The 15190-nt window shown below is 36.1% G+C and overlaps 1 protein-coding gene and 1 long non-coding RNA gene across 4 annotated transcripts in view; both read left to right on the forward strand.

Annotated features, from left to right (window-relative positions):
- LOC127504122 (uncharacterized) overlaps nucleotides 1-15190 on the forward strand; it is a 1137365-nt gene that overhangs the window by 22424 nt on the left and 1099751 nt on the right. The window lies entirely within an intron of this gene.
- Nucleotides 1-15190, forward strand: part of LOC127504097 (glucocorticoid receptor-like) — a 78441-nt gene that overhangs the window by 1252 nt on the left and 61999 nt on the right. For 2 of the 3 annotated variants that reach the window (XM_051878526.1, XM_051878528.1), the window contains exon 2: nucleotides 846-1903. In XM_051878526.1, the coding sequence (XP_051734486.1) occupies nucleotides 855-1903 (1049 nt within the window). In that variant the 5' untranslated portion in view covers nucleotides 846-854. Of the gene's footprint in view, nucleotides 1-129; nucleotides 596-845; nucleotides 1904-15190 lie in introns of those variants that run through there. The other variant, XM_051878527.1, reaches the window with a different exon arrangement.

Here is a 15190-nt window from a genome sequence, read left to right on the forward strand (position 1 = left end):
TTGGAAATTTGCGTCATTTGGGCACTCCAGGCCTTTTTTTAAACGTTTAAATCATATACTTAGAATTGTTTTTAATTCTCGTTAAGTAATTTAGTGTATATTGGCATTTTGTTTGACGTTTATGTATGTTTAGCAAGTACATTAAAGCGGTTTGTCAGACTGAAGTTCATTTTGGATGCAGTAGCCAAGTTTAACCGAGAGGTGGGGTGCGGTGCATCGACTAATGCGTTTGGATGATTTGTATGAGTTTTAATGTCTCTACGTGCCTCAAGCCTTCATTATCTGAGCAAACAATCGCCTCATCAAGCTCCATTTTGTGGGATGAGTTTGTATACTTTGCAGTAGTTTTATAAAACGACAGAATTTATTACTGCTGCAATGCAGACTGATTCAAATAAGTTGTCAGGAGAAAAAAAACAAAAGCTCGTACATAGGTCAAAGGCAACTTAAAATGGTTGTTCAGCTGAAAAGTCTTTAAAATTTGCATGACTAGTTCATTATATCACCTCAAGAGAGCTTTTGTGCCAGCATATGAATAGAAATGTAGTTTCATATTATATTGTTTCATTCTGTTTGGAGCTGAGAGGAACTTCAGGTGGGAGACGAAGTCTGAATCTGTAATATTTTTTGAATATCTCGGCATCATCAAATAATGTCGGAGGCCTTGTTGCAAAATGTTCTTTTTCCTATAAAAACTTAGTTAGGTTTACACCTGCTTTATTTCAACATAAGTGCTATGTAAAATACTATAACTTAATAGCCACTCCTGCTTCATTTTATATGTAAACAATGTAATTTTTTTCATAAAATTAATTGCCCTTCTCATCTTTCTGTCTGTACAACAGGACTGAGATATGGATCGTGGACTAAAACGCAGCAGTAACAATGCTGAGAATTTAACTTTTGGGGAATGTATCGAGAGAGGCCTCGTGCCGGAAATTGGTGTCAGTGTGCCCGCTTTAAATGCATCAAAAGATTTCTCAAACGGACTGAGCGGTAGTGACGCTCAAAGAAGTCTGTCTATGGTGGATCCATCCTTAATGGGACGTAACATACAAGAACCAGATGCTAAAGTATTTAAACCATTCAGAATGCAGCAGCAGCACCAGCAAAAGGTAAAAGAGCCTCTTGGTCTCAACATTGGGGAGAACTTTTCACTCTTGGACGAGAGCATTGCAGACTTAAATCGTGGTTCTGGCATCCGGGCACTGGACACTTTTACAATGAAAATGGAGGAACTGTCCCCCATGGATAAAGATAGGCTGGATTTTCCACCCTATGGCCAACTGGAGAAGGAAATGGATGGTCACGAGAGGGTTATTGGAGACAACACCATGGACATCCTAAAGGATCTGGACTTACCCGACTCACTCACTGACCTGAATGAGTTCTACGTTGCCGACGAGGCTGCCTTTCTCTCCTCGCTGGCAGTAGATGATGCCCTGCTGGGAGAAGGCAACTTGCTGAAGGATACCAGCTCTGTTGTCACTGGCAACAGTGCAGCCTGCACAAATGTGAACGGCACAGGGAAACGGCAGCAGATGGTGGAAGCCAGTGTCAACATGCCGGTCATAAAGACGGAGAAAGAGACAGACTTTATCCAGCTGTGTACACCGGGTGTCATCAAACAGGAAAGTGAGAGGCGGAGCTACTGTCAGATGTCAGGGATGGGTGGGTCTCACGGTGGGCCCACCACGTTGGGAGATATGGGCGGCCAGGGATACCACTATGGAGCCAACACCACCTCAGCTGTGAGTTTACCAGATCAGAAACCTCCGTTCGGCCTGTTTCCTCCCCTACCCACCATGAGTGACGGCTGGGGCAGAGGAAATGGATATGGAGATTCATCTGGGATGCAGAGAGCCAATGAGACGGCACTTCCGTCTACCTATCCATACAGCAGGTAGGACTGACTTTTTTAAAGCTGTTGAATGAGCAGCTTTATGATTATTATGATGGTGATTTGGATAAATAGTGAATAATTTTATCTAAAATGAAATGAGGTTGAGGTTGTCCACATCATTTTGCATATTTCCCTGTGTTAACACAAGGTTCCTACGGTCATGGAACTTATGCAAATTTTAAAATTGTGATTTCCAGGCCGGAAAAAGTAATGGAAATGAATCAATTCTTTTCTGTAGTGAATATAATTTTTGTAGTTATGCTGAGCTGTATAATATTTCATCAGCCGATGAAAATTATGGAAAATTCTGGGCATTATCCTGCTGTATGTGGGTCATATTGACAAAGTGCAATTTGAATTTTGAAAGACATGCCAATTGTGGGACTAGATTTCTACATCATGCACAACTTACCAGGGAATTTTAAAATTGTGATTTCCAGACTTGGAAAAGTTATGGAAATTAATACACATTTAAGAAGTCCAAAACTTTTTATAAAGTTTTTATAGTGAATATACACTAAAATGTTTCACTGGGTGTAATTTCAATAAAATGACATTAAAAATCATTATCCAGACAAGTGTGGAAGTCCTGATGGCAGTGTGGAGTGCAGTGTTGGGAAGTTTACTTTGGAAATGTAATAGGTTACAGATTAGAAGTTACCCTATTTAAAATTTAATATGTAACTAAAAATGTAACTAAAATTTCAATGTAACTAATTACATTTGATTATGTTTTGATTACTTTTCTAATTTCCAGCACTGGAACGCATTTTTATCACTCGCCATGGTGGCAACTCTTAGACAGATTGTAGTACAAAAACAAGATAATTGCGCATTTTTATCAGTTCTGATTTTTTTTTCTCAGAATTGGGGGATATAAAGTTGCAGTTGCGAGTTATAAAGTCAGAATTGTGAGATAAAAATGTGCAATTACCTTGTTTTTGTGTTACATACTTATTGGTATTCTAAAGTATTCAAAAGTATTTTTAGATTAAGTTACAAAACTTGGGTAATCTAATGAAACAAGTTACAAATGTATTTTGTAATCTGTTGTGAAATACATTTTAAAAGTAACCTACCCAACTTTTTTAAATTAAGTAACTCCGTTAACATGTAACTACACTCTAAAAAAAAATGTTGGTTTAACTTAAAGTAAGTTACCTGGTTGCTTTAAAATTTTAAGTTCATTGAAATTAAAAATTTGAGTTAATACAATGAAGGCGATTGGTTTAATCAAGAGAAACTTAAAATATTATGTTATCTGAACCACAATTATTACTGAAGTTGATTTGACAAAAGAAAAAATGTTGTGATAGCACTGGTGGAGTGATTTTCTGTCTACCAGACTCATTTGCCTTGTAGTATTCTTTGAAAAACTGGCCACAAAACCTCTCATAACTGCATGATATTTGATAAAGCTGTTGTTTGCAGCTTTAATTAGCATGTGCTGGTCGGCTTCTTCTCCCAGGAGCCCACGTGTGCTGATCTGTATTGGTGCGATGCCTGTCCAAAGCAAACACATGGGCCTCGTGGAGCTCCCGTCGGCCCAGAACGGCACACACTCGCTCCTTTTTGAGCCTTGTTTCAGGAGGCTTTAAGCATTAATAAAATCATCGAGTGGAACTCTTGACCGCTATTGCTGTTGTTGGAGTTTGCAATATTGTTTTTCGGTGAGTGTGGAGAGGACTAGAAGCTATGAGTCATTATGTCTTAAAATTACCCGAGTACTGGAAATTATATACAAGTGTGTCTTGAGCAATATTACTTTGCTATTTGGGGTTTAGTTTTCAGATTAAATGAATAGTGGCTTTTTATGGCCAGCTTCGTTGACTTAGATGTAAATTTATACGCACTGGGAGATCCTAAAAGATATGGATTTTCTTGACCTACCGCTTATGCTTTTGTTCATGTTTCTGATCTGGATGTTTAATAACGATTGGTTTATTGAACTGCCAAGGTAAAGCATGAAAAACTGACTCAGTTTTTCCCATCTAACTTGATCCACTGTGTCTTTTGCGCAAGAAAAACCTTTAAACTTTTCCCATTGGCCGTCCTGAATGTTAATCTGGCAGTCTACTTAGAAAGCCAAATTAGAGATATCTGGGTCAGCATGATTCTGTCACTAAACCAACTTGGACTGTTTAGTGCTGTGTTAGGGGAAAGTTATCAGTGTTAGTTACCTGAAATCTCACCTGACTCTTTTTTTATGGACACATGTTTTTACAGTTTTTACTTGGCAGCACTGTATTAATGTTCCTCAAACATTCTCTAACACTGCAAATATTCCAGTTTAAACTTTTAAGTAATATCTGCCGTAGGTGTGATATTTTGCTGTTGTTTTTTCATAGACTTTGTTCTTATGAAGACATTTAAGATTAAAGTCTGAAAATCTCCCTGACGTACACTGATTAAATGCACTCAAAATGTAACAAGCAGTGATGCCTGCATCATAATATTTGCATACTGAATTACGTTTGGTCTTCTTTTTTACACCAGTTTGTGTCTTGAATTGTTATTGGTCGTCTTCCTTGCATATTTAACCATTTATAGCTGTCTTTACACTGCACATTTTGTGTGCAGCAACAGAAAGTAGACATGCTCTGCCATGATAACAGCAAAGCAACTCTGATGCAGCATTTTATTTACATAGAGCCAAAAAAACCCCTAAAACTATTCTTTCGGTGCCTTGCAAGCACTAGTATTTTTGTTGAGGAAATGCAAATCTAATTTGACCCATGTTACCTTAAAAAACCCACCAAGACAATTTTTGATTTTATAAACATTTCTACTTTTTTAGTCTTTTTAGATATATTTTTAACCAGTTTGCTTTTTTCAGGAATGTGATTTCCTGCTGAAAAGTGATGATAAATCAAACATTTTATAAATTCTCATTTACATGTAACAGGTCAGATAAGAGGTGGGCCATACTGATCTGTTGATCAGGTTTTCCACACAATGGCACACAATAGTACAGCTTAAATAGCCAGTAGCCTTTAGTTACAGCCATAAATCATTATTTGCTCATTTGAATTAGAGGTAATTTGGCACTTGCAATTAGTGGGACAAAATTCATTTGACTTCCCTGAATTCAAGATGAGTAATCATTATTTTTGGTCCGTTTTCCTCGAGGATTAAGACTGTACATTAAAATTTAAATGAAAAATTTACATTTGAATGCAAATGGTACATTTGAATGTTAGGTGTGTGTCAGGCAGATGTACAGTACCAGTTATCAACATGAGACATGTTGGTGACGTAGGTGATGTGGTTACGTTTTAATGTTTTTGTTAGCCTATCCAGTTCAATTCAATGCATCATGACTGCATTGTTCTTTCAGAACATGAACCCCAGTACAGAGAAGATTGGTTTCACAAAAAAACATCACGGAAAGTTCACACAGAATGCGTTATTCCATTCCACTGCCTTGCGTTTCACATTTTTAAGTGCAAAAATGCATTCTGTGTGAATGGCCCCTTAAAAAGTGCTGCCTGGGACTTTGATTTCTGGAGTATCAATTTTGAAATTGCTGACAGTTCTCGTGTTTACATAATACTGTACATAACACTGTCTGTTCAAGAGTTTTCCTCCAGAGTTGCCACGTCCGCTTATAATACGCGACTTTGGGCTTAAGAAATCACAGGTCACGGGTTGCCTTTTATGGGCTTATTTTAAAAAACATAGGAGATGATGGATGGTGCAGGGAGGAGAGGGACCTAACTTAATTTTAATTTTTAATAATTAAATTTTTAATTTAATATGTTTCAGGCTCATTTATTGATAATAAATAATTGATTACAAATAATGTTGGTGATAATAAATAATATAATAATATTGGGCTTGTTTTTGAAGCTGCGTTTGCTTATTTGTCTTGCGAGAGTTGGCAGCTCTGTTTTCCTCATATTACTGATATGATTTGATATAATAAGAACAGGCTTATATGCACTTTTTTAACTAGTCAGGTTCTTTTGCATTACATTGTGCCTAAAACACAATGCTGTTTTGTTTATAATTGTTGATGCAATTAATATACTTATATTTGTTTTATGAATGTTAAAGCATTGTATACTTTTCTTAACAGGCACTTAAGCTTTTTCATTGCTTTGAATAAAAAATAAATAAATAAATAAATTATATATATATATATATTTGAACATTAGTAATATTCAAGTAAAAAATTGAACTTACTTTTTTCATCCCTTTTGACTGCCCTAGTACATTTTAAATGTGTCTGTCTGCCAAAACGTAATTTTACAAACTTTTTTGAGTGAATAAGCATAAATGGTTTCAAAGCTAACAGAAGTCTCTAATAATAGTGCTTAAGAAACAGTCATAATAATAATTTATTATTAATTACAGCAGTCCTTTAATGTACTTATGCAGTGCAGCTAGAAAACTTGGCCTAGTATTTAAAACAATAATCACTTTAAACAGTGCCAGTGAGTCATGTTTGTCTTCGACTTATCTTTGTTAACTTTAGCTGTTTCCTAAATCTCACCTTTGGTAATCTTTAATGCCAACATCTAAGTTCTCAGGTTTGTTTCAACTTGTTTTCCAATCTGAGAATCAATGAAATTTCCAACAGCAGGCCTTAATACTAGTGGCTATCTCATACTTCAGCAGAAAGAAATATCTTGTCCATACCGGTCGGTTCTGCTCTCTTTCCTGTGGGCAACATGCCGGCATGTTTGTTGCTTCCCTTCACGTTGACAGTCTCAGACTGCATTTAATTTGGATATTAATTCTCCCCAGATGGATGTTCTCTGGAAAGGTCAAAGGCAGTCTAGGTCTTCTGCAAAGGAGTCAAACAGTAGTTTATAGCTGTTGAAATTCTAATAAATATCTAGGAATAAATCAGTGTAAATGATATCTCTGCATCTGATAATAAGTAGTTGATCTTGACAGGGTTATAAACCCTTCATAAAATATTATAGGGTATACATTAGAGGTCTGCCAATATCAATGTTTTCATTTACCAATACTGAAAACTAAGACAAATGATTTTTAAATCAATATATTGACAGAAAATATAATTAATTTTATTTTTAATTAATCAAATACTAGTTATTACAAAAAAATGTCTCAGGTTGCGTATGCAACACGGTCCCCTGAGAAGGGGAAGGAGATGTTGCGTCTTGGTGTTGATGCTATAGGGGAATGCCATAAGCGTGACCGGTGTCTGAAGCATGTGTAGAAGCACTAGTGTTGTAGTCAAGACGACCTAATCCGAGACCAAGACCAATGTGTGTTAAGACCAACACAATCTGCTGCCCATTCTCAACTTGGAAAGTGCCCAAGCAGCATCGCATTTCCCGGCAACATTGCTCAAAAAGTTGTCCCGTGTATCATTACCTATACACTATATAGAGCTGTTACCAATCAAATGAAATCACTAACAACAAAATTCATCTTTGCACAGCAGAGGTGGCACAGAAGCTGCATCTGACTTGGTGAAATATAATGTTTTGTTGAGAATGTTTTAAAAATAAAATTTAGTTTATTGAATGTTTGTATAAAAGCAATATCATGTTTGCAATCGTGCTCAAATTTGTGAAAACAGCTCTCTTGCCCTTGTGATATTGCTTAATTATATCATATGTTATAATATAAAAATCCAGTACTTTTTTTGCAATCATATCTTGAATTTTGTGGGCATTTGTATTAATTTTGTTGACATTTTTGACACAATCCCTCAATGATTTCTGACCCGGCACATCGGTATAAATAAATCAAATTAGAAACAGTCATAATTGCATTGGAAGCAGGAAATTTTACATCTAATCACATTAATGATGTTAATAAATAAATCAGACAGTATACTGGCAATTTAGTGAAATCCTCGGCAGTTGTGGTCTTGACCGGTCTTGAAACAAAATCCTGAATCCTGTTAGTCTGAGACAGAGACAAGAACAAGACCTTCAAAAAATGGTCTTAAGACCAGTCTCAAGTACTACAACACTAGTAAACACACCAATATTCATTGGCAGACAGCAGTCCATGACGTCACACGCAGAACCCTCCAGGACAACCTATGGGATTTCTATATGCATTCAATATGCCAGTATTTGATCATTTTGAAAGTTTATAATTTATAAGTAGCCTCTAGTGTCTTTTGCTATGTTCATGTCTTAGACCTGTAGAATTTATTTTTGCACATTTTTTAATCTTTTTTTTTTTTTTTTGATATTCTCATTTTTGTGCATGTCACTTGTTAATTTTATTTTATATACATATAATATACAGTAAAATATGTTTTAATAGTTTTCTGTCTCTCATTTTATTATTCACCAATGCTCAAAGTATTATAGTGATGTAATCTACTCCTTTAATCCAGTGTATGTTATAGAATGCCAGAAAAGGTTTGCTTGTAAAACATCTCTACGAACTGAAGAATATTTCTGCTTGGAAATGAGACTCATTCGTCTAAACACTGCCCAAATGCATAATGCATGAGTCAGGCGAACGGTGAATAATTGGCGTTTCTTCTGAAACTGCGACTTTACACCTTCCAGCAGCTCGTTCTTACTTTTCTGCTGTGGTGGAACTAATGAAAAGATAACCATGAAATTTTTTGCCATTATTTTTCTTTGCAAGTAAAAGTACAGAACTGATTTTCAGGCTATTTTTCTCTGTTGACAGTAGTGCTGTTCAATTATTTTATTATTGTTATTATTTAACTTTTTTGGCCCTTTTTATTTCTGCTGGATGGAAACTGTGTGGAGAGGTGGCATTAATTATGGGGGAATGGGATCAGAAAATGAGCCAAATTCAAACTTGCAAGGTCCCATGAGCAACACAACTAAGCCACTGCTCTTTAATATATGATAACATTTGTAAAAGTGTCTGTGTGACTGATCAGAGAAAAACAAGTCCTTTCAGACATTTCGTTCTTTATTCACTACTCTGTGAAATACCCACGTTCCACAATGTTTTACGACCTAAAAAAATGGGTACTGGTCACACAGTTTTTATTTTGTATTAAAGTCCCCCTGGAGTCAATAATTTTATCCTTTAAAACTCCTCTTTGATCACCAAAATAACACATTTAAACATTTTTTTTTTTCCTGTAAGAAAAAAATTCTGTATGCCTTAAAATAACTTGAATGTAACTCTACAACCTTGCCTCATTTATTATATGCAGATCTATGAATATGCTAATTAGCCCCGGCTCCACTCACTCGCACGAGCTCAAGAGATCTACTCAGTGAACTTACTGAGGTAAACACTGCACAATGGCATTGCTTTTTACAACGCCAGACACATAACGGTGATTAATATGATTAGCCTTTTGCTTGACTGCATTATCAAGCCGCTAATAATGTGTTGCTAATGTTACACAAACCATGTTCCTGTTCGCGAGTCAGCCAGCTGCCTTCTAAAAATCAGTATCCTTACAAACACTTTGAACACCTTGACATCAGTGGAGAAAGGCATATAGTTCATCATAACATCGTTATATACATCATACACCCACTATATTGCCAAATCTAGCCTTTTTTTTTTTTATATTAACAGAAAAATATAATAAAGATTTTATCAAATACATGTTTACACCAGTAGGTGACAACAGATGACTGTTAAAATGTATTTGTCATTGAATCATTCATTCAAACCATTTAAAAAAAATAATAAAATAATTCAGATTAATTAAATATTTTTAAAATAGATTTCAGCAATTAACAATTTATCAGAACCTATAGTAAATTACATTATTATTACATTAAATTGATTCTCAATTTATCCGAAGTTGTGCAGCTCTAACATATAATGATACATACTTAACAGTGTATCTTAATTTATAAGGAGTTAACTGCTTGATATTTCAAAACACTGTTGTGCATCTGGTTAAAATAGTTATATATATATATATATATATATATATATATATATAAATGATTTGGTTTTCACCTTTTAGAGTTTTAAAGAAACTTCAGTAGCTTCAGTAGTTTTTATTTATTAAAGATGCATGTCCTGCATGAGTCTGAATAGCTTGTACATGGCCCTGTCTAATAGTGGATAGTGGGGCAATATTTTTCTGCAAATCTTATTTCTAGGAACAGATTGTTTGATGCAAAGCATGCTAAAAAGCCTATTGTACAGTAGAACATGACAAAGGGAAATGGTGCAGTTTTCTGAGCAGTGGAATGTGGGTGACGTTGGTGCCACCAACAATCATGCATCCGTTTTTGACTGCCTTTCTCACTCCATTTATGCAGTGCAGTACTTGTTCAGCAAGAACAGAGATGTCAGTAGTGCCATGTGCACAACATTTCTGCAAATGCAATGTGCAATCTGTGATGTAATGCATAAGCACCACCAAAACAAGAATAGCAATATACAGTGAGAGATTTACAAGATTAATTCTAGATATTCTAGATTCATTCAAGATATAAGTTATTACTTTTACAAATAGTTGTAACAGTATTTCAGAAGAATATGGTATGAAAATGAGAATATTTTCGAATAATCTGTTTGTCTGCATTTACATTGCTTAATGCACTATACACTATTTTGACATCATATTTTTGTCCCGTCCAGTGCTATAGGTATCACTATGTCAACCATTGCAATTTTGAGAGTGAATCATACATTTATATGTAGATGTCACTTCTGAAACTTTGCAGCTTGTACCTGTCTTAGCAACATGAAAAACAAAACTTTTGTTCAAAGTCTGAATGGATTATATATAGCCTAGAAAACGTGTAAAGATCGCTTCCTTTATAATCACTAAAAAGCTGTCACTCATCTCAGTTCATCGCAATCACACAAACTTCCATTACAGTCAATGAAGCTGTCTACACTGCACAATGAATCTTAGTGCCAAAGTGTCACTTTGTTTATCGAGGGTATCACATATATTATGATACGATACAATATGTGATACAACATATATTTTATGATATTATCACGGTACTTAAGGCACGATACAATATTATTGTGATTTGAAACTTTTTGCGATATTGCGATATGGCAACGGATTTTTTTGGTGGCAACATGGCGGAGGAGGCCATAGCGATTATTTTCTTTTTTCCATGTCAAAAATAGTATCTATCTGTTCTGCTGTTTGCCTGTTTTATTATTTCCATTATTACCATAATTGCATCACGTCTCAAAAGTGCGTCTCGAGACCCTCGCGTTCTGTGCTGCGCTGTGGTTTAGGGTGTTTTTGGCATCTCCATGGGCCCTATTTTAAAGGGGGGTGTAATGCTATTTAATGCATTCTGACTTATTTACACTGTTAAAGAGTTGCATTCTCATGCTAAATATGGCCAAAGTTTCAAAATGTGCCAAATACACTACTTCCAGGTTTGGAGAGTTTTTTCGAGTGTGGCCTGTATGACGTCAAAAGAGAGTGGAATTCCTTGTATAGGCACTTCTCCCTGATAAGCGTACACACACGCATTTCGTTCAGGATATGGAAGCCGAGAGACTTTTCAACAATGGCCGTGTCCCAATTCAGGGGCTGCATACATCATCCAGGCGGTCTCATTTAACAAAAATAACCGTTAGATTGCAACGTAAGAGAGAAATTACAGTATTTTACACCTCACAATGAATATCAGTCAATTATATTACGGTTACTTTTCTTAAATATGACATCCTTGATGAAGTATTCAGCCTTCACCAAATACCAACGAATACGTTGTAAACAAGTCCCAGTTCGGTGCTGGATTTGCAGATCGCGGGTGGTGAGTAAAACTGCATCAGATGTCTGTGTTTTGTTGGCAGTTGGCGTGCAAGTGCATAAAATGTAAACAACACAAAAGTTTTTGTTCCCTTTCTCATTTATAATGATGGCGCAGCTAGCAGATGATCTCTACACAAAAGCTGTGCGCGCTCGTGACTCTTTAGCTCCGCCCACGGCACTGACGGCAGGCATGCCTACAGGAGCTTGGCTTTTTTCGGAAAGACTCGGTTTAGCGTATCTATCTTTTATAAATATGATAAAACTAAAGACTTTTCGGAGATATGAAGGATGCATTGTGCATTGTTACTCAAGATTAACATGAGATTGGCAGAAACTGTGTGCGATTACCCCCCCTTTAACGATCTACGCTCATAGTCTAAAGCGCATGGCGCAAGTGCGCTTAGCACGTGTCCGAATCCACTTTTGCTAGTTTAATGATGGGAAGAGTGGTCGGGACGGCAGGCTCATGGTCTAAAAGGGTTGTCCCTATTCTCTTAATGAGTAATGTGTGTGTTTTGGGCAGAGTCTCATCTCCCATTCCCTTTAAAAGCCAGTTGCGTTCGCGCCATGGTGGATTCACTATTTGCATGGCAGTATTTGCAAGCAGAAAAACTGAATGCTTCTCTAGCGAGGAAACAGACCTCATGCGTGAGCAGACCATCTATGGGACAAGCCAGATTCCACCAAAGCATTTTTATCTTTATGCACACAATAATAATCTTTTACATTGTAATCCTTTTATTTTTAATATTTGGCATGTTTGTGTGCTGCTACGCGTCCCTGTGTGTGTAATAAGCGTGTATGTGTAATAAGAGTGCGTGCTGTGCACACGCCTATAGGCGCATATTACTAATGCACTCTTTAAATAACAAAAAAATACTGCGCCATTGATTTTAGACCAGGTTTCAGTTGGTCAATGGCGCAGTCGTTTGTCAGTTGCCTCAAAATAGCAACATGCCAACAATGTGCCTGAACACACCTCGTTTTCAGACCAGGGCGCACAAATGGGCGCAAATGCATTTGCTATTTAAACAACGTGGCGCAGGACGTGAAAATGATAACGGCGTTGGGCTGAAACTAGCAAAAAACACGCCTGGCGGCGCATTGCACCAGGTGTATGATAGGGCCCCATGTGTTTGGTATCACAACTTGTCTAAAATGTAAACAAGCTCTTTGCTGTTGCACTATACACATATTATACACATCATTTGGTTTTTTGGTGTCTCTTTGGAGTCTCCAGGTCTCTTTTTTTGGAAAGACACCTAAATTTATCTTGAATAAAATGTATCTTGTGAGAATCACCCTTCAATCTGATGGTTTACTTTGACAATCTATTGATAGCCCTTAGCTATACATGGTGTTTTTGGTTGTGAAAAGAGTAGCCAGAATATTCGTAAAAAAAAAACTCCACTTTCCACAAAAAAAGTGGAATTGGTATTCCATGAAATAGAGAGAAAGTCATGTGAGTTTGAATTAAAGGTAAACTTGAAGATGAGTAAATGATGAATTTTCATTTCTGGGTGAACTATTCCTTTAAGATCAACGGTCTCGCTCTGCTCTTCAAGTGGGAGTCCTTGGCCTGATTTCCTGGCTCCAGTAAAAGTATCTGCCCTCCCCTCAATATCATTGGAGGAGGAGTCGAGCTGTACTGTAAGTGGGCTTGGAGCCAGCTGGACTAAAGTTGCAACTTCACCCTCAAGCTTAGTGAATTCCTCCCCTCTCTCTGTTTGTTTTGAGATTTCCAGAAGCTTGAGATGGATTTGCTCTCGGGTGCCGAGTTATTGCACTCAGCGGAATGCAGTACCTGAATCCTGTGGAAATCTCATTGGGGCTTCAGCACTTTTCACTGGAAATTCATTGAATTGTGGGTGTTCGTTATATACACACTAACTGCCCCATTAACAATATTACATTAACATTGTAATATTGTTATATTTAACACACCGAATTTTGTTAGACTTCACATTTTAAAACCAGAAAACACTGAGAAAAAATGAAATAATGAAAGGTCTTTATAACTTGTTACCAACGTTTGAAATTTGACTATTTTTTAATATCTCTTTATCTAATAATGGCAAAGGTAATTCACAGAATCTGATTCTGCCTCTCCATGTTTGCTAGAAGCAGAACAAAAGCTAGAAGGAAAGCATGACAGAGATAGCAACAGCTACTAAGGAGGGCAGGGCTTAGCAGTGGAGGACACATTATAAAGAGATGCTTTCCTTTCAGGGGGATTTGTAAAGTCATTGGAACATTTTGCACAATGTGTTGCACAACCTTGAAAGAAATATTACACAGAATTATACTGGTTAAAAAATCTTTGCTATCTACTTGGTTAGGAACACATAACCCAGGGTCCATGTGAAGTAGAATGGCGTTTGAATGAATATTGAATTATTAAACTGCAGAAACGTCTCTTAATAAGGAGCTAATGAAATCTATCTCTCTCATACAGAATGTTATTTCTCTTGCTCTCTATCCATTTGTCTTTCAGGCCTCTGCGTATTTTGTAGCCTCTTTCACATGTAATTATTGTCAAGGTTCTGTTCTGTCCTGGCAAAGGTGAATTACTGGATTTTTGCACTGCTACAATGATTTTTATGAACATCTCTGTCGTGTTCGTGACCTCTGACTGTAAAGAGCAACATTTAGCCCCTAATTACACTCCACTTAGCTTTGTTTTTCTCAGCGCTAAATGAGAGATGTTTTTCTCTGCAAAATTAGTTTTCCTCTTTTGGATCCAAAGTAGAAACTAAATTACCTGCATCAGAAAAAGTACATCTTTGACTGAAAAGAGAAAAGTAATAACATTTTCTTTTTTTGCCTTTCTTAAAAAATAAATAAATCCACTTTAAAATCAGCCACAAAGCTGATTTTCGTTGGTCTAATGTGATATAATAATAATATTGTTTTTATTATCATAGCATAAGTGACACAATTATACATGTGGGTCATTGACGAATAAGAGAACAATGGAGATCTAATTAATTTTGAAGTTTTAATACATGTTAAAGAGATTATGTGGTTTTTATAATCAATTAACACTGCTTTGTCATTTTTTACAAGATGGACAAAATTTGTCACCAAAAAAGTTTAACCAAAATTTCGGTTTTACCGAATGACACTTTTGGTTATACTGAATGATGATATTTTCAAACAATGCTAACAGGCTGATATCTAGCTAGCTAGCAAAAGGACAATGAAACATTTTATCTTTAGTACAAGTTTTTAAAATATTACAACATTTTCCATGTTTTATAGCGGTTGTACCGAATGACCTGATGTTTCGGGACATGCGTATGAGCAAGTGAAAACATGAATTTTTCCAATAGTTAAGAGAGAGTTAGTTACTTTGCTTCACAACCATGTGGTCCTTTACAGGTGTCTGAATGATGTCACATCCTGTCACGATATTGACCGCATGACTTGATCCAAAATTGTCATTCTTTCTCATAACAAAGCAACGACTTCTACACATAATTTTAATACCATTTTGCACTATGTTGATATATGATGTTATAAAATCATGCCAGAATAAAAAATACATACATTTAATACATTAAGATATTTTAATCACAAATGAAATGGCTGTATTGGCCTTT

This window comes from Ctenopharyngodon idella, chromosome 21 (assembly GCF_019924925.1).
Source record: "Ctenopharyngodon idella isolate HZGC_01 chromosome 21, HZGC01, whole genome shotgun sequence".
NCBI lineage: Eukaryota > Metazoa > Chordata > Actinopteri > Cypriniformes > Xenocyprididae > Ctenopharyngodon > Ctenopharyngodon idella.